This window comes from Cervus elaphus, chromosome 14 (genome assembly GCF_910594005.1).
Source record: "Cervus elaphus chromosome 14, mCerEla1.1, whole genome shotgun sequence".
In the NCBI taxonomy this organism is placed as follows: Eukaryota; Metazoa; Chordata; class Mammalia; order Artiodactyla; family Cervidae; genus Cervus; species Cervus elaphus.
Genome location: NC_057828.1, coordinates 74,542,678 through 74,561,973, shown reverse-complemented (window position 1 = coordinate 74,561,973; position 19,296 = coordinate 74,542,678). Strand labels below are relative to the sequence as shown.

The window sequence follows — 19,296 nt, the reverse complement described above, 5'->3', positions numbered from 1 at the left end:
GATCATGAACTCCTTATTGCCAAATTCAGACTTAAATTGAAGAAAACCAATTAGAAAACCACTAGACCATTCAGGTATGACCTAAATCAAATCCCTTACGATTATACAGTGGAAGTGATAAATAGATTTAAGGGACTAGATCTGATAGACAGAGTGCCTGATGAACTATGGATGGCGGTTCGTGACATTGTACAGGAGACAGGAATCAAGACCATCCCCAAGAAAAAGAAATGCAAAAAAGCAAAATGGCTGTCTGAGGAGGGCTTACAAATAGCTGTGAAAAGAAGAGAAATGAAAGGCAAAGGAGAAAAGGAAAGATATACTCACCTGAATGCAGAGTTCCAAGAATAGCAAGGAGAAATAGGAAAGCCTTCCTCAGTGATCAATGAAAAGAAATAGAGGAAAACAATAGAATGGAAAAGACTAGAGATCTCTTCAAGAAAATTAGAGATACCAAGGGAATATTTCAAGCAAATATGGGCTCAATAAATGACAGAAATGGTATGGACCTAACAGAAGGAGAAGATATTAAGAAGAGGTGGCAAGAATACACAGAAGAACTATACAAAAAAGATCTTCATGACCCAGATAATCACGATGGTGTGATCACTCACCTAGAGCCAGACATCCTGGAATGTGAAGTCAAGTGGGCCTTAGGAAGCTCACTATGAACAAAGCTAGTGGAGGTGATGGAATTCCAGTTGAGCTATTTCAAATCCTGAAAGATGATGCTGTGAAAGTGCTGCACTCAATATGCCAGCAAATTTGGAAAACTCAGCAGTGGCCACAGGACTGGAAAAGGTCAGTTTTCATTCCAATCCCCAAGAAAGGCAATGCCAAAGAATGCTCAAACTACCACACAATTGCACTCATCTCACATGCTAGTAAAGTAATGCTCAAAATTCTCCAAGCCAGGCTTCAACAGTATGTGAACCATGAACTTCCAGATGTTCAAGTTGCTTTTAGAAAAGGCAGAGGAACCAGAGATCAAATTGCCAACATCTGTTGGCTCACCAAAAAAGTGAGAGAGTTCCAGAAAAACATCTATTTCTGCTTTATTGACTATGCCAAAGCCTTTGACTGTGTGGATCACAACAAACTGTGGAAAATTCTGAAAGAGATGGGAATACCAGACCACCTTACCTGTCTCTCTAGAAACCTGTATGCAGGTCAGGAAGCAACAGTTAGAACTGGACATGGAACAACAGACTGATTCCAAATAGGGAAAGGAGTATGACAAGGCTGTATATTGTCACCCTGCTTATTTAACTTATATGCAGAGTACATCATGAGAAACGCTGGGCTGGATGAAGCACAAGCTGGAATCAAGAGTGCCAGGAGAAATAGCAATAACCTCAGATATGCAGATCACACCACCCTTATGCAGAAAGTGAAGAAGAACTACAGAGCCTCTTGGTGAAAGTGAAGGACAAGAGTGAAAAAGTTGACTTAAAGCTCAACATTCAGAAAACTAAGATTATGGCGTCCAGTCCCATCACTTCATGGCAAATAGATGGAGAAACAGTGGAAACAGTGTCAGACCTTATTTTGGGGGGATCCCAAATCACTGCAGATGGTGACTGCAGCCATGAAATTAAAAGACACTTTCCTCTTGGAAGAAAAGTTATGACCAAGCTAGACAGCATATTAAAAAGCAGAGACATTACTTTGCCAACAAAGGTGCATCTAGTCAAGGCTATGGTTTTTTCAGTAGTCACATATGGATGTGAGAGTTGGGCTATAAAGAAAGCTGAGTGCCAAAGAATTGATGTTTTTGAACTGTGGTGTTGGAGAAGACTCTTGAGAGTCCCTTGGACTGAAAGGAGATCCAACCAGTCCATCCTAAAGGAAATCAGTCCTGAATATTCATTGGAAGGACTGATGCTGAAGCTGACACTCCAATGCTTTGGGCACCTGATGGGAAGAACTGACTCCTTGGAAAAAACCCTGATGCTGGGAAAGACTGAAGGCAGGAGGAGAGGGGATGACAGAGGATGAGATGGTTGGATGGCATCACTGACTCAATGGACATGAGTTTCAGTAAACTCCAGGAGTTGGGGATGGACAGGGAGGCCTGGCATGCTGCAGTCTATGGGGTCACAAAGAGTTGGACATGGCTGAGCAACTGAACTGAACTGAACTGATTGGACATATGCCCACGTATCCTCCAAAATACTGAGAACTAACTAATAATTAACCAGGCTGATGAAAGTAAGAAAGGTGATTTGGAGTAGAAAATAAAGACAGGAGTTTTCATTCCCCTTGCGTAGAAAGACCAGTGACAGGTCTCTGTGCTGGTAGAGAACTCTTGCCAAACACTTGCTTTCCAGCGCTCTCGGGTCAAAGGTGGAAGAGTTATCAGGTGTGAAATTGCATGGCTCTTTTGTAATCCTACTTGTTTATCACCCTTACTAAAAATTGAACTAATCCCTTTTCAATGAAAGTTTTCCTGCAGCCCACTCTACACCATATCCCAGTCCATCAAGGGGAGTTTCTTTGATGCCATCATGTTTCTTTCTTTTTGAAATTCAGCACAGCAGGATAATCTCCTTGGGGAGTAGAGAGAAACTAAGGGTAGAAGTACTTCATGGAGGTTACAAAGCCTGCTACAGATAAAGCACAGATCAGCTCTGTCAGAGCTGCAATGGATGACCATGTTAACCCACTTCTGTATCATTTAGGGAAAATAGCTTGTCCACTTATTGCTGGCTATTCTGCAAGCAAGTTTGCTCTGGATGGGTTCTTCTCCTCTCTCAGGATGGAATATGAGGCGACCAAGGTCAATGTGTCAATCACCCTCTGTATTCTTGGCCTCATCGACACAGGTAAGGTCAAGAAATTGGAATAAATGGCCTGCAGATGGACTGTCTGTCTTACTATGGTGGGTAAGAGGGTGCTGAACTCCCTGACGTCATCGTGTGTCAAGCATTGAAAACCAGTGACAGCACTAGACCCCTTTTAATGATGTGTTCTGTCACCTGTGGAGCTTCTGACTGCTCTTTGACCCTTCTCTCCATTCTGACCACCAACTGGGTTGCGTAACAGCACATTCCTCACCTGACCCTATTCTGAACACCATATGTCCCTCATGGAAACTCGATGGCCATTACTTTCCTATGTGGGATTACTAAATATGAGTTTGTTTTCCTTAATAACATATCAGTAATAAGTCACAGATGTCACAACTTTGATACGTTGCGCTGAGAGGGACACAGCATCATTTGGAGGGTATTCTTGTCGAAAACACATAATCTCATTCTAATCATGAGAACAACAGGGGAAAAAAACCAAATTGGGGGGCTTTATACAGATCCATTGAACAGAACACTTCCAAAGTGTTAAGGCGATGAGAGACAAGGCAAGAGTAAGGAACTGTCAGAGATTGGAGGGAAAACAAGAAAAAATTACTGCTAAGTGTACTCCTGGATAAGATCCTGGAACATACAAAGGACATTAGTGAAAAAATTAAGTCTGCAGTTTAGTTAGTAATATTGTTCCAATTCTATCATATATATTGTTGATAGTTGTATAATGGTTATGTATGATGTTTTGATTGAAAGATGTAAGGAAAGACCTTGCACAATTTTTAAAACTTTTCTGTAAGTCCAAATGCAAGTTTATCTAAAATATGTGATAGAACTTTAATCATACTTTATTGAAGGGATTTCCCTGGCAGTCCAGTGGTTAAGACTCCACACTTTCACTGCATGGGGCATGGGTTCGATCCCTGATCAGAGAACTAAGATCCTGTACTCTGCACAGCCAAATAAAAAATTTTTTTAAGTTTGAATACATTGAGTAGTAGTTACAGAACAAAAGAGAGAGAAAGACAAAGACACACAGTGAAACAAGAAGGGGTGGAGAAACAGAGAGAAGCTGGGCAACAAGGACACAAATCCTAGGAGGAGAGAGCAGGTAACAATAGTTTCCCTCCAAGTGAAAGTGGTTTGTGTTGCCAAGGGAGCAAAGGCCTGGATTCCTGTCTGTCTCTTCCTTTTACAAGTCAGTCCTCATTATCACACCTCACTCTGATTTTGCTTATTGACTCTTCCCATCATATGACTTCTATCCTCACTCTGCTCCCCAATATTACTCCCTCACTCCAACCAAAACACCCAAGAGAGGAGTCTGATTCATTCAAATCGCTCAACTAGTAACCTCCAGTTGCCCCCACAAATTTCCATCCAGGAAGACAGGGTCCATATGAACACTAAGATTCTCTTTGCCCAATAGGCCCTCAACAAACCCAGTCTTCTCCATGTATTCCCGACAGGGCCCAAACAAGCACTGGCCAACAGCCCCTAAAAGCTAAGCTGCTGGTGTCTGCAGGCCTCCCATCATGTAGACACTACTTGTCTTGGATAACCACACTCTTCCCTTCTTGCTCCACAGACACAGCCATGAAGGCAACTGCTGGGATATACACTGCACAAGCATCTCCAAAGGAAGAATGTGCCCTGGAGATTATCAAAGGGGGAGCTCTGCGCCAAGATGAAGTATATTATGACAGTTCCATCTTGACTTCTCTCCTGCTGAGAAATCCAGGGAGGAAGATCATGGAATTTCTCTCCTTGAAGAGATATAATATGGAAAGATTTATAAACAACTAGGCACTTCCTGAGAGCTGGGCATCATAAAGGGAGCTTGGAACAATCCAGCCTGGAATTTATCCGAGCTCCATCATGAAGGTATCTCCCCAGAGAGATAAATGAGTGCCCCCAGGGGACTGCAAATCACACGGCACATCTCACAATTTAAAGGAGACCCTCTAACACTTGTGGAAAGGTGATTATAATGAATGCCATGAGCCAGCAATTGTGAAAATTGACAGTAACAATAGATATAATTACAAGATAGTTACATCAAGTTTACCTCAAAGGTAATAAGGCTATAATGTTTAATCAATATTAATTCTGATAAAGGTCACATAAACTTTGTAAATTCATACCTCATGGCTTTAACTTCAGTTCATTCAGTATGATTCCATTAAAAACCATAACCTATACATGTGAGATTTTTAGTGTACATTTCTTATTTTGTGATATGAGCCTCTTATCTGCTTTTGAGTTGAAGAAATCATCCTACTTCATTCAGTGAGCATAGCATCTTCACCATTTTGTATATTTCAGATGCTCTTTATATTATTTCACACTGTTCCTCTGGAAAGGAGAACATCTGAGCATGAATAAACAGAGCAAACCCAGAGAAGTGGAGGCCCCTGTGGTTCTATGAAACCACAGAACTTACATCTATTCAATGTACTCACAGTGCATCAAGCATCTATAATTTACATGTGAACACTCAATATTAGAAGTTTGTCGAGGAGAGGTTGGAGTTCAAATCATTCACTCGCACATTTAGTCACTCATTCATTCAACAAATATCTATCCAACACTTGCCAGGTATCACTTGACTACAACCAAAGAGGACACTAACAACTCCACAAAGCCCCATATTGGCCAGGTCCTCCAACAGGTGAGAGTGGAAAACTGGATAATTCTAGTAGAGTCAAATGAAAAGGAGATTCTTTACAAAAGTGTGGGCAAGGTTATAGGGAAGTCACAGAGGTAATGTAGCATCTCAGGTTAGTTTTGGCTATTTCCAACCCCAGGCCCGTCATCAGGACAAGAGGAAAGAACTGTTACCAAAGCCCAGAGGGTAAGAAATGCTTGCAGAGTGCCATAGCTATGATACTCAGTTAAAGGATGCCACCAGCCCACCAAGGACCACAAAGGAGGGATCTGGAGAAATAAATACACCTTCCCTCTGATTCCCTGAAGGTATTTTCAATTAAGTGAACAGAGGGGCAAGGTGCAGATTGATATAAACCATACAAGTCAGCATACCCAGGCACACAGCAGGATGGGGAAGGATGGAGAGTGTTTTGGAGGGATAGATGGAACACATCCAGCACAAACTCCATACTCCCAAATGTAGGGTTTCCATGGGAAGTGATGCTGGGACACAACACATGGGCCTGGAGGTGTAGGGTAAGTTTCCTTTTCTGACCTCTTAATCTAAACTGCTGGGCAGCAGGACAAATTGCAGTCCAGTGAGCTGCCAGCCACATGGACAAGGAGCTGGATCTGGAGGGTGAAGATGACTGGACTTTTCTGAGAGAGAAGACCTCCTTAAGTTATGCCCAGGGAAAGGAAGCAGGAGAAATCTGACCGAGACTTAGAATTTTCTTGAGTAGAGGTTAAACGTCTTACTATGCGAGGCTTTCCCCAGAATTCAAAAAGGATGATATCAGAAATTAGGTGTGGACTTCCCCAGTACTCCAGTGGTGAAGAATCCATCTGCCAGTGCAGGGGACACAAGTTCAATCCCTGGTCTGGGAAGAGTCCACATGCTCTGGGGCAACTGAGCCCAAGCACTGCAACTACATTTACTACATCTACTGAAGTCTGTGTGCCGAGAGCCTGCGCTTCACAAGAGAAGCCACCACAGTGAGAAGCCCGAGCACCACAACTAGACAGTGGTCCCCACTCGCTGAAACTAGAAACATCAAAGATCCAGCACAGCCAAAAATAAATGAATAAACTTAAAAAAAAGAGAGAGACAGAGAAAGAGATGAGGTCTGAGATCTGAAGCCATTGGCACGCTCATCATTTGCTGTCTTCACTAGCCTGGACATTACAATTCCTTCATCTTCAGCGGCATGACTTTACTACTCCAAGCAACTTCTGTCCAGGAAGATAAACGGTACAGGCCAATTTAAAAATGCTCAGTTTTTCAATAGACAGCATCAAAAGCCTATTACTCTTCAAGACTCTTTGGAATCCTCATGTCAGAACTCTGTCTTCATGATCGGAAATGCTTGCATCATGACCCTTCTCCAGTAATAATCAAACCACCTCACTGAGAGCCCACATTAAACCAGACTCCAACACTTCATAAACACCCCGTTTTGCCCTCACATTCTGAAAGGCTGCAAGTCTCCATCAAGGTAGTACCTCTCTTCACCTGAGTAAGCAATAAACTCAGTTCTTTGTCTCACCAAACAGTGGCTGTATTGTTTCAGAGAGCCCTTCCCAAGGGACCCTCTCAAGAGCCCTCCCCCTGCTCCTCACCTGGGTCTCCTGCCCCTCAAATATCTGCCCACTCTCTCCAGAGCCAAGGGCCATGCAGATGACACCACTCTTACAGCAGAAAGCAAAAAGGAATTAAAGAGCTTCTTGATGAAGGTGAAAGAGGAGAGTGAAAAAGTTGACTTAAAACTCAACATTCAAAAAACAAAGATCATGCCATCCAGTCCCATTACTTCATGCAAATAGATGGGGAAACAATGGAAACAGAGATAGAAAATACTTCATTTTCTTGGAGTCCAAAATCACTGTGAATGGTGACTGCAGCCATGAAATTCAAGACGCTGCTCTTTGGGGAAAAAAGCAATGACAAACCTAGACAGCATATTAAAAGGCAGAGACATTATCTGGCCAACAAAGGATCGTATAGTCAAAGCTATGGTTTTTCCAGTAGTCATGTATAGATGTGAGAGCTGGACAATAAAAAAAGCTAAGCACTGAAGAATTGATGCCTTCGAACTATGATGCTAGAAAAGACTCTTGAGAGTCCTTGGACAGAAAGGAAATCAAACTAGTTGATCCTAAAGGAAATTAACCCTGAATATTCATTAGAAGGACTGATGCTGAAGCTGAAACTCCAATTCTTTGGCCACCTGATGCAAAGAGCCAACTCACTGGAAAAGACCCTGATGCTGGGAAAGATTGAAGGCAGGAGGAGAATGGGATGACAAAGGATGAGATGGTTGGGTGGCACCACCAACTCAATGGACATGGGTTTGAGCAAACTCCGGGAGATGGTGATGGACAGGGAAGCCTGATGTGCTGCAGTCCATGGGGCAACAAAGAGTCGGACACAGATGAGCGACTGTACAATAATAGCAACCAGCAGCAAAACGGCTTTTATCATTAGACGAGATCCACATAAAAGGACCTGGCCTGCTTAGCTCAGTTCATAATAAGCTTAAAAATATACCTGCAAGGATGACTGTTTTCACACTGTATGTGGAACCCAGAGGTTCATCGCTCACTTTTCAACCACAATGACATGAAAATTCAGCATTCTTTTGTGGATTCCAAAAGCAATTCCACTGTCACTGAATGTATTAGTGAACACGGTCATCTTTTCCCAATGTTTCAGAGGAGGGAAGGAAGGCTGGGTTCACATTCAATGGGAGGGCATCATTTAACTCGAAAGGCCCCTCCAGGCCAGGTCTCTTTCAAAGTGCTTCCTCCTGGCTCTACCTCTTCCCTAACTCTGACCCCAGAGTGCTCAGCTCCCACCCTCCTTCTGCCCTGCCATCTATCATGCAAAGTGGATTCTGACTCTAACTGGAGACCACCCAGCAATATATTTTTAGCAAAAATATTCTTTTACCACAAGGAATTACTGTACTAACTGTTAGTAAAATTTTAAGTCACCAAAAATTACATATGTGGTTAGGGCTAACCCAAACCAAAACACCAAAAACAATTTTAATATCTACCCATAGACTGTCAATGGGCTTCCCAGATGGTTTAGTGGTAAAGAATCCCCCTGCCAATGCAGGAGACTCAGGAGATGGGGGTTCAACCCCTGGGTCAGGAAGGTCCCCTGGAGGAGAGCATGGAAACCCACTCCAGTATTCTTGCTTGGGTAATCCCATGGATAGGGGAGCCTGGTGAGCTACAGTTCATGGGGCCGCAAAGAGTTGGACACAACTGAAGCAAATGAGCATGCAGGCTGTCAATACTATGAAATCACTACATCAGCGATAACAAAAATGAGGTAGATTTATATGTACTCACATGGAAGGACCTTCCAGACATAGTTAAGTGTATAAAATGGGTTGCTTACAAATACATATAACATAATTGCACTTATGTTAAAATTATATATATATAACTATAAATATATATATATAACTATAAATATATATATATATATATATATATATATATATATATATATATATAATGGGGAGGTTTGTGCACATGTATGTGTGAGTATGAGTGTATAGAATGAGGAGGCTAACTTGCATGAAGCACTCTTCTCAGACCTGACAAAATTAGGAATGGCTTCTCTCTGAGGAGCAGACCACGATTCTTGTAATGGCAGTGTTATGGGTTGAGGAGTGCCCCCCAAAAAAATATAGGTTGAAGCCTTCATCTCCGGTTCCTCACAGAAGCATTTTCACTCATGAGTCTTCAGTCTGGGCAGGGTTCCCAGAGGACGGCTCACTTCTGCTTCACTCAGAACAGCTGGGCTGGCTCAAGGGCCAGGAGCTAGAACCATCTGGAGGCTCCATCACACACGAGGCTTATGCCTGAACTGGAAAGACTGACTAGCTGGAGCCTGGAACAGCCGAGGGCTCCTTTGGTGTCCCCAGCTTTCCGTGGCCTCTTCACATGGTCTCTGAGAACAGCAGCTTCAGGGCTGCCCGGACTTCTTACAAGGTGCCTCTGGGCTCCTAAAGCATGTGTCCTGAGAGACAGAGCCGGTGGAAGCTGTATTACCCATGACGACCAACCATAAGCTGGTAGTGAACAGTTACGAAGATCCACCCCACCTCAAGGAGACCAGGCAGGCCCCCAGCTAGACAGACGAGTGTCATGTCACATCGTAAGAAGAGTATGTGGTATGGGACCTATATGGGTGCAGCCACCTTTGTCAGCTCCAAGAGACAAGGAAGGTCATAAGATCTGCTGTTACAGACCCAGAATTGGGGGCTTCAGTGGGCAGCACAAATGGGGCAAGAAGCCAGGCTCACAAGAGCTAAGGCTCTGTAGATTGTCAATAAGATGGGGGCAGGAGGTTGATGAGGAAGAAAGGAGGTGAACACCAAGCTAAGGCGTGATCAGATGACAAATTTACAGCCAAAGTTGGAATAAAAGTAGTTTTGCCTTCAGCCTGAACTTTCAGGGTTCACCTTGGGCCCAAAGACATGAAGACTTCAGCCTGTGTTCAGTAGAAACCAGCTGCTTCTTAATTCTGCTCAACTTACCACATATCAGACGGCATGGGGAAAGCAAGAGAAGCTATGAGACAATATTAAGGTAGTTAATAAACTAAATTTTGGTCTTTCCAAAGGAGTGTTGGTAAAGGCTTAACAACTGACTCTCCAGAAAAGAAAAAAGAAAGAAAGAAAGAACGCCTGATACGTAACATTTGCCTACTTCAGCGATGCAGACACTCTCACCATGGCCAACCCGAAGCCACCAGCTGACACTCCTGCATGTGTATTAGAAGAGCTGTGCACAGCAGGCTTCAGCACCCACGCTGACCTTCACTTTCCACATTCCTGACAGAATTAATTATTCTTAAAGGCCCAGCTCAGTGCCTCCCTCCTCTTTCCAGGACTTGAAAGAAACAGAGCAGCTTGTTTCTGTCATTACTGGAGAAGAAGAAGGAACAAGAGCTCACCGAGACAGGGGACACCCACATTCTTCACGTCTCCGGGTGTCAGCATCTTGCGTGAAGTCGTGGCCTGAACCCAAGTGTCCGAGCTCTTCTGAGTCCACTTTCATGTTCCCTAGCACTGCATTCCCTGGAGAGCAATAGAAAAAAAGCCCCAGATGGTGGATACATCAAGGAGAAACAACGAAAAGTCTGGGAAGGGCAGACCAGCCCCTCCAGGAGCCAGACTGCTTCTGCATTTCCAACTATCTATCCTCCTCCCAAGACAGTTGCTCCACCTTCAGCATCACTCTGTGATTCAGGCCAAAAAAAAAAGAAAGAGAGAGATGTGAGAGGCTAAAAGCACGCACCAGCCGAACCTGACCCTAATAAAGAGCCAACGGGAAGGCTGCAGCCAGGGCTCCCGCTCGCATCTCATGGGCTAGAGTTATGTCTCGGGACCACCCCTTCCTTCAAGCGAGGCTGAGAAATGGAATTTTCAGCTAAGCACAGGTCCACCTCAAACAAAAACGGGGTTGTGTTAGGCAAGCACAAGTGTAGATCACAAACGTAAATCACCTCAGAAGCAAGTCTGAGATACAGAGCAGAAGGACACAGCCCCTCAGACGCCAGGCTCCCCGCCGCGGTGACAGGCCGGGCCGTCTGCAGGGCCCTAACTATGACTCCTTGTCCTTGGTCAAGAATGTAAGGAAAGGCCCTACACAACAGGGAGCAGGGAGCCCTGGGCTGGCTCACAGGCAGCGACTCACATCCACGGAGGACAGGCATCTAGCTACTGTTTCTGGAGAGTTCCCTCTCAAGGGCAGGTAAGTCCTTCCTCGCCACCAAGCCTGTCCACGCGGGCTGGACTGTGTGGTCCTTTCTTCTTGGCCGAGTGGCTCTCGGCCAGCATCTCAGACCTCCCCTAGAGTCCACAGCAAGCTCTAGAGATTCTCCAGAGCGGTGGTCTCTGAAAGTTCGTGTCTCACACTTCATCATTAAAACATGATTAGGCATAGATATGTCTGATAGATATATAGCTACTATTTATATAATGTATGCAAGGCTATATGTGTGCTAAGTCGCTTCGGTCATGTCCAACTCTTTGCGACCCTAAGGACTGTAGCCCACCAGACTCCTCTCCTCTGTCCATGGGACTCTCCAGGTAAGAATACTGGAGTGGGTTGTCATGCCCTCCTCCAGGGGATCTTCCTGACCCAGGGAAACCCATGTGTCCTATGTCTCCTGCACTGGCAGACGGGTTCCTGACCACAGGCACCACCTGGGAAGCCCATTTATATAATGCATGTATGTTATATTTACTAACACAAAACATATGCAAACATAGAAATCTTAAAAAGACAAGATTAAAAAAAAAAAATAAAGAGAAATTCTAATATTTTTCTCCCAACATCCCAGTAGTCCCTGCAACACTCCCCTCGGGAGACTGCGGTTCTACAGTTGTGTGAGAGGGCTTCCCCGGTGGCTCGGCAGTAAACAGCCCACCTGCCGATGCAGGAGACACAAGCGGTTGGATCTCTGCTTCGGGAAGATTCCACACGCCACAGAGCAACTAAGCCCATGCGCCACAACTACTGAGCGTGTGCCCTAGAGCCCGAGAACCACAACCTCCGAGCCCACGTGCCGAACTACGGAAGGACGCGCACCCGACAGCCTGTGCTCCAGCGGCCACAGAGGCCAAGCAGTGAGACCCCGCAGACTACAGCTAGAGAAGGGCTCCCGCGAGCTGCAGCCAAGGACAGCCTGCCCAGCAGCGAGGCCTCAGCACAGCCAAGAATAAATTTTTTAAAAAAATAAAGTTGTGTGAGAGGAAGAAGTCAGCATACGTTAGGCTACTTACCAGCCCTTTGGGACCTGCGTTACAACCTTGCCTAGGCTCAGAGTGCGCTCCCGTTCCTCTCTGAGGATGTTACAGGTCGGGGAGAACCCGTACCCCTCCTTCTGGCCCTACCGGCTGTCCAGGGACCGTGCCAAGAGCCCACATTCTGCTTCATCAGTGCCCAGCCCAGAGGACGCGGACACATGTGCTAATCAAGTCCCAGGAGCTTCCCTTCATTTCTCAAGGGAGGTATGTGAACCAAACTAACTTGCAACATTAAGGGAAAAGAAAAACAGCCGTGCTCATCACGCGATGTCTCCAGCACGTGCCTGTGTCAGCCTCTCAGCACCTCTGGGTCTCCATCCCACCCAGAGGGTGGCCAGTTCACAAATGATGCCGGGGGAAGTCAGGACACCCCTTCCCTGCTGTATCCTCCCCTTCTAGTTGTTAGACTTCAACTTCATTAACTTCTCCAGTTGGCAGACTCACAAGTTTCCTAGTTAGAATATGTCTAAATTCTCTAGTTTTTAGATGGGGGTGGGAGGTAGGGATGAGGACAGGGCAAATGTGAAAAGAAGGGGCAGATGAGAAAAAAGAGAAAGAAATGTTAAATAAAAGGTGAAATAGGACTTAGAACTACAATGCCCACAGGCAAAAAAAAAAAAAAAGAGCCAGGAGAAGCAGACCTTGGTCTGCACAGATCCCAGGACACACAAGGTGCGGATACACTCAGCCAAGAAAGGAGAAGGGAAAACAGATTCCTAAAAAAAATGAAAGGTACTAAATGAGCACCTGCTGAGTGGGGAGGCTTGGGAGATGGGCGTTTCTGGGAAGGAAGCAAAGGAAACAGAAGTCAAAGGGGAGCACATATTGGCTCATGGCACTACCTGGAACCAAAGGGTGGAAACGGGACAAGTCAAAAGACACGCCAGCCAGGACGGAAGCCTGAAGGACCCAAGACATGGCATTGTTGACGGACCTGGGACTGTTGCGGAGGGGGGGTGGGGGGGGGTGCTTTGGGACCTCTCTCACACTGTTCTTGACCAGCCTGTGGCCCCTGAACTCCAGGTAACAACGTGGATGCAAAGGCTACCCCCATCCCAAAGCAGCAAAGCAGTCCAATCCAGACTTACCCTTTCCACCCGCCTCTCTTTTTGCAGCCAGGGGCGGCAGCGCCACCCAGTGGCTGAGTGAGGGGCGCGGTGGACCACGCGTCACCAGGATTCCTTCCCCCCAGCTCGGGCCCAGGTTCGGCTCAAGGGCAACCCCACTCCTCACCTCATGCCTTACTTGTGCGTCAGCTCTCAGGGCGATTGAACAGACCCAGAGGAGGCGGAGTGGCAGTCAGCCTCCGGTGGGGCCACCGGGAACCCCGCAGCCTAGGACACCATTGGCCTTCAGCTGTGGGCAGCCGGATCTGTTCAATAGCGACAGCTAGCGGTCATCTTCAAAAGCAAGGTGCTCTGAGCCTCCAGGGGAAAGAAACGTCAAGGTATATAAGGGGGAATCAAGACAAGATTCTTGGCTGCGAGCGGAGGCTGGCATATATCCAAAGCCACCCTTGGTTAAAATGGAACTGTAGCACACCAGGCTCCTCTGTCCATGGGGATTCTCCAGGCAGGAATACTGGAGTGGGTTGCCACCTCCTCTTCCAGGGGATCTTCCCAACCCAAGGATCGAACCCAGGTCTCCCCACACTGCAGACAGATTCTTTACCGTCTGAGCCACCAGGGAAACCTAAACTCTTTAAAGGAAGGACCCTGGCCACCTGCCCAGACGCATCGTGGGTCGCCTGCTGGACTTTTGATTCCCCAAGGGCACAGAACTGTTGGTTCTCTGAAGGCACCCTGCTAACCCACTGTGCCTATGCCCAGGCCATCTCTTCTGCCCAGAATGAACTTCAGTCTCCCCATAGTCTGCTTAACTCCTGCTCACCCTTTAAGACTCAGCTCAACCATTACCTCCTCTAGGAAAACTTTCCCAACTTCCTCCAGGGCCCACCCCTCAAGGCTGGGATGGGTGCTTTCCCACCCATTTTCCATGCGTCCAAAAGCTTCTGTATTTGTTTATCACTTGAGTTTATCAACTCTAAATTTACCTTTTTAATTGCCTCATGTAACCCCACCAAGGGACTTACTGTGTTTAAGGTGCTGCTGCGTCCCTAGTGCGGAACACAGACCTTGGCATGTTGTTGTGCTACGTTGTGTGTTTAATCGCTCAGTTGTGTCCGGCTGTTTTGCAACCCTATGGTAGCCGGCCAGGCTCCTCTGTCCATAGCATTTTCCAGGCAAGGATACTGGAGTGGGTTGCCATCTCCTCCTCCAGGGAATCTTCCCAACCCGGGGATGGAACCTGCATCTCCTGTGTATCCTGCATTGCAAGTGGACTCTTTACCTGCTCAACACAGATCTTGGCATGTAAAAGGTATCTAATTAACATTTAAGAACTAAAGGACTCTCAGAACCTAATACTGGGAAAGATTTTAGAGGAAACGAGACCCAAAAAGACAAAGCAACTTTGCATTTCAGGAGGAAGGTATAGATGGATCTAAAAGTCACTTCTTCAGGTTCCAGAGCATTGCTCTTTTCACCACGCCCCTCTGGTTTCTCCTCCTCGGTAACACCCAGCACTGAGCCGGCACGCTGTAGGAAGGTCGCCGCCTCTCAGCAGCCCTCCTGACTTTGCCATCTCCAGCAGTGCCTGGACCCTAGCTCTGCTCCCTCCTGCCCCCTTCCTGCAAACCTTTCTCAGAATGAAGCCACTTCTTCGTGAGCAAACCCACTCCTAGATTGTTATCCTCAAGGAAGTATTTTAAAAGAAGAAAACACATAGATTCATGCATGAAGATGCTCACTGGCAACACTGTAGTAAAAGCTGCAAGTTAGAAATTACCAAAATCTCCATATAGGTAAAATTAAGTTCATCCATATAAATCATATAAATCAACTTATCAATCCCATCAAGCAAAACTAAGAGTATCAACACTTTGGGGTACATTTTCTTCCTTCCTGTGTTAGCAAACACTTCCATATACTTACTACGTTCAGGCATTATTCTACTGTATGAATATTAACACATTTGATTGGGTTCAATAGAGTATAGACAGCAAATGGCCTACCAGACACTTCTCTGGAGGAGCTCTGTGAGATGCCTCAAATATTTTTCTTCCACACAGATTGAAAAATGAAAGTGTTAGTCACTCAGTCCCGTTCGACTCTCTGCGACCTCATGGACGGTAGCCCGCCAGTCTCCTCCGTCCATGGGATCCTCCAGGCAAGAATACTGGAGTGGGTTGCCATGTCCCTCTCCACCACGTAGATTAGGCTAACACATATTCTTAAAAGAGCCCGGTCAGTTGACATGAATGAGTCTGCGTGGTTTTACACGGCCACGTGTAAAACAGCCAGTGGGAAGCAGCTGTGTGACACTGGGGGACTCAGTCTGATGTTCTGTGATGATCTGGAGGGGTGGGATGGGGGTTGGGAGGGAGGCTCAAGAGGGAAGGGGTACAGGTGAACATATGACCGATCCGTGGCGTTGCAAGGCAGAAATCAATACAACACTGTAAAGCAGTTATCCTCCAGGTAAAAATAAATTTTTTTAAAAGCTGCATATTTTAATTTTTGCCATTGTTTCATGGATGGACAGGTGTCACGTGTTTATTAACCTTTTGAAGTTTGATAGTTAACCTTTTGAAAGTTTAAACATTAACCTTTTAATGTTTAACTAGCCTGATTAACCTTTTGATAGTCTTAAACATTTTTCCCGGTAGATATAATTGGAAATTATATCAGATGAAAATTCACTAAAACACTCCTTCATATTCATACAACTGCAGGTACAAGTGAGGATTCATCGCATCCGTCAATAGGTCACAAGGGCTAAAACAGTAGTGACAGCTAACATTTATGGAGTGCTATGTAAGTGTTGGAGTGTTTGGAGAAGGAAATGGCAGCCCACTGCAGTGTTCTTGCCTGGAGAACCCCAGGGACGGGGGAGCCTGGGGGCTGCCGTCTATGGGGTCGCACAGAGCCGGACACGACTGAAGCGACTTAGCAGCAGCAGCATGTAAGTGTTAGATCATGTAATCCCTGAATAATCCCATCATTATAGGCATTTTACAGAGGAGGAAGCTGAGACGTAAAGAGGTTGAGTGATTGACTCCACGGAAACAGGCAGTAAAGGGGAAGCCGGGCCGACACCTCAGGCAGCCCTACCCGGGAGCACGTCTGCTGCTCTCTGACCCCAGGCTGCCGTTCAGGGAAAATGCTTCCGCGTGAGCAACAGCCCTGGAGGGGCGGTGTCAGCTGTGATGCATGAAGTAATCTTGTTCCCAAGTTGAACGTTATCCCAGTTCTGAATTTATCATCGCAATTACAGAAAATTATTATAACTCATGTTTTTCTTCCCTTATGTCTATTAAATTGTATTAACCAGTGGTTAATCATTACCCTGAGCAATGCTAGGGAGGCATGGCTACCATTCAATAGTAAGGAAATTATTAAACAGATCGTAGAGCACAAATAACATCATGAAAGATCGCGACAACGCGAAAAGGGAAAAGTATGAAAAAAAGGTAAAAACATGAAAACTAATTTTAATACAGTATCAAGTGGAAAACAAACACATAATTGTAGATTCACGACACAAAATATGTGTTTAAAAAAAAAAAAAAAGATGGGTGCATACAGGCCAAAAGTAGAAGGGAATGTGAACAATACAAAATGAATTTGTGTTTGGGTGGTAAGATGAGATCTTTCTTTTAAGGGTTATCAGATTACCACTTTTATAAAACTGAAAAAAAAAAAAAAGAAAATGAAAGGAAATCGGAATGCTTTCTGACCCTTTTCTCCACCAAGTTGCCTTCATTACTAGTCTTCAGGTTCTTGGAATGCTCTCTGCAGAACAGCTGACAGCAACCTAACATGTCAGCACTCTGGTGAGACCAGTCTGGGGTGGTTTTATAGCATCAGCTCAAATATTGTTATGGATGATAGATTGTGCTGAGTATAAAACAGATCAGAAAGGCAAGGGTAGAAATGTGTAAGGTTTATAGAAAAGGCTTTGGAGCATATTATAGCTGGGAATGTGAGAACACCTGTAAAATAATTGGGATCGTTTGACTGAAGCTGTAGCCAAAAAGTAATGACAGTTTAAACCAGGAAGGAAAATTGCTGGTTTTAGAAAGAGAATAACACTATTAAATAACCTAGTTTTACCAGAGAGCAAACATCTCTGGAATTACAGCACTGGGGAACGCGGTTACTCTTGCTGAGGCTCTCAGAATTCTTGGCTTAAGACAAAGGTACTGGTGCTGATGACCTAGACTATCGCAAAAAAACAATATGGAAATGAAGTAAAGTAAGTGAAAGCATGTTTTAAGGAATAGGAGCTTCATATTTCTGTTTTATCTTAAGTGACTTTAGGTAGCTCAGTAGTTTACGTTAAGTAGATTGTTTTTAAACAAGTAACGTGACTTTCCAGTGATAAACTAGGAGTTCTCAGAGTCTTGTTACTGGACAACTCCCCCTGGAGAGAGGAGGGCAGTGCTTTTTAATTGAGAAAAAGCAGTGCATTTTAAAGTTCAGAACGGGGAATGACAGCCTAGGGGGCAAGTCATGGTGATATTTGACTCAGGTATAAGCCTTATTTTGTAATCTGGCAGGCCCAAGGGGATACAATCTGAAATGGAGTCTAAAGGGAGAAACGAAATTGCTCTAAAGATTAACACAATTTTTCCTTTTAGTCCAGAGGTTAGTGTCTGGGAGGTCCTTCTTTTCTGGCCAACCTTCCTCTTTGCTTTTCTATCTGTCCATTCTAACACACGCGCGCGCGCGCACACACACACACACACACACACACACACAATATCCTACCCCAGGCTTGAAGCTGCATCCTGTCTGGGCCCTTCTAGGTCAAAGCCAGTGAGATGGTCCTTCTCTGGAGCCTTGGATGAAAAGTAACTTGTTCCCTGCTCAGCGCTGGGACCCACAAGAATGAATCTGCAGTTTGTTGGGTCTTAGGGTTACGCCTTTCAGATTCTCTATACAATAGACGAATCTCATGCCAGTACTGATCATTTCTTACGGCATAACTTGGAGGTTTTATTGCAGAAAAAGGTCCTCTATCAACAATAACAGAAAGCAACCAAAGAGGACTGAGAATTCTGTCCTGCGTGAACATGAAGCTGTAACTACCGAAGAGAGGAAAGCTTGCAAATGGAGGAGTTAAGAAAATATTTATTTTCTCCTGATGAGTTTAGACTGTATCATCTCTGAGAATGAATGTTTGTCCTTGGGATGTCCATATGGACATCTAATTAAACAGTTACCAGCTATACACTTGGAAGACTAAAGAGGAAAGTCTGCACTGTGGAGAATTTGAATGCGAGCAGACAAGTATGTCCACAGGACTGATCTCGGGACGTGCAGTTCCAAACTCCCCTCACCACACACCCCAGACACCTTCTGCAAAATGTGGACCGCCAAGCCCACCAGGTACTATCCTGTTGAATGTCCATGACCTTATTCTAAAATGAATAACTTAGACTTGAGGAATGCATTGCTAAGAAAATGTCGGAGGGTGCATAGGGTGCAATTCTGAGGCAAGAACAACTTCTTATGGGCAAGGTTGCCATTTCCCAAAAGATGAATAGGAGATCTTCCAGAAGGGTGGAAGTGGGGAACAAGATTAGAACTAGTAGCTCCGATGGGGGGACCCTGTAGAGGGCTAACTTCTCAGTGCTGTTTCTTGGAGTACGGGAAAAGTCATATTAGCATACAGTTTAAATTTTTCTCTTTCAAAATTGGGATTCCCTTTTGTTACCCCAACCCTATTATACAATCTGATAGTCCTATACATTCTCATGTGATGTTGTGAAGGGTAAAGCAAAGTGTTTTCCTATCCTGTGTTTACCCCTTCAAGGGAGCCCATAGAAGGCTTAGCATCCATCAAGGAGATCATGTTCCAAAGTTCAGGATTTGACCATCAACAAAGGGACCTGGAAACAGTGAGGAAAAGCACAGAATGCTGGCCAGTAAATGCTAGGTGATAAA

The 19,296-nt window shown here is 45.1% G+C and overlaps 1 protein-coding gene and 1 long non-coding RNA gene across 5 annotated transcripts in view; one reads left to right on the top strand and one right to left on the bottom strand.

The window, feature by feature from the left end:
- Positions 1-5,012, top strand: part of HSD11B1 (hydroxysteroid 11-beta dehydrogenase 1) — a 60,932-nt gene extending 55,920 nt beyond the window's left edge. For all 3 annotated transcript variants that reach the window (XM_043924534.1, XM_043924532.1, XM_043924533.1), the window contains exons 6-7: positions 2,682-2,825; positions 4,393-5,012. In XM_043924534.1, coding sequence (XP_043780469.1) covers positions 2,682-2,825; positions 4,393-4,610 — 362 coding nt within the window. In that variant the 3' untranslated portion in view covers positions 4,611-5,012. The remainder of the gene's footprint in view (positions 1-2,681; positions 2,826-4,392) is intronic.
- Positions 1-13,187, bottom strand: part of LOC122708276 — a 70,761-nt gene extending 57,574 nt beyond the window's left edge. For both annotated transcript variants that reach the window (XR_006345085.1, XR_006345084.1), the window contains exons 1-2: positions 12,263-13,187; positions 10,429-10,552 (exon numbers count right to left, since the gene is read on the bottom strand). This is a non-coding gene — a long non-coding RNA (uncharacterized LOC122708276). The remainder of the gene's footprint in view (positions 1-10,428; positions 10,553-12,262) is intronic.
- Between the last annotated feature and the right edge of the window lie 6,109 nt (positions 13,188-19,296).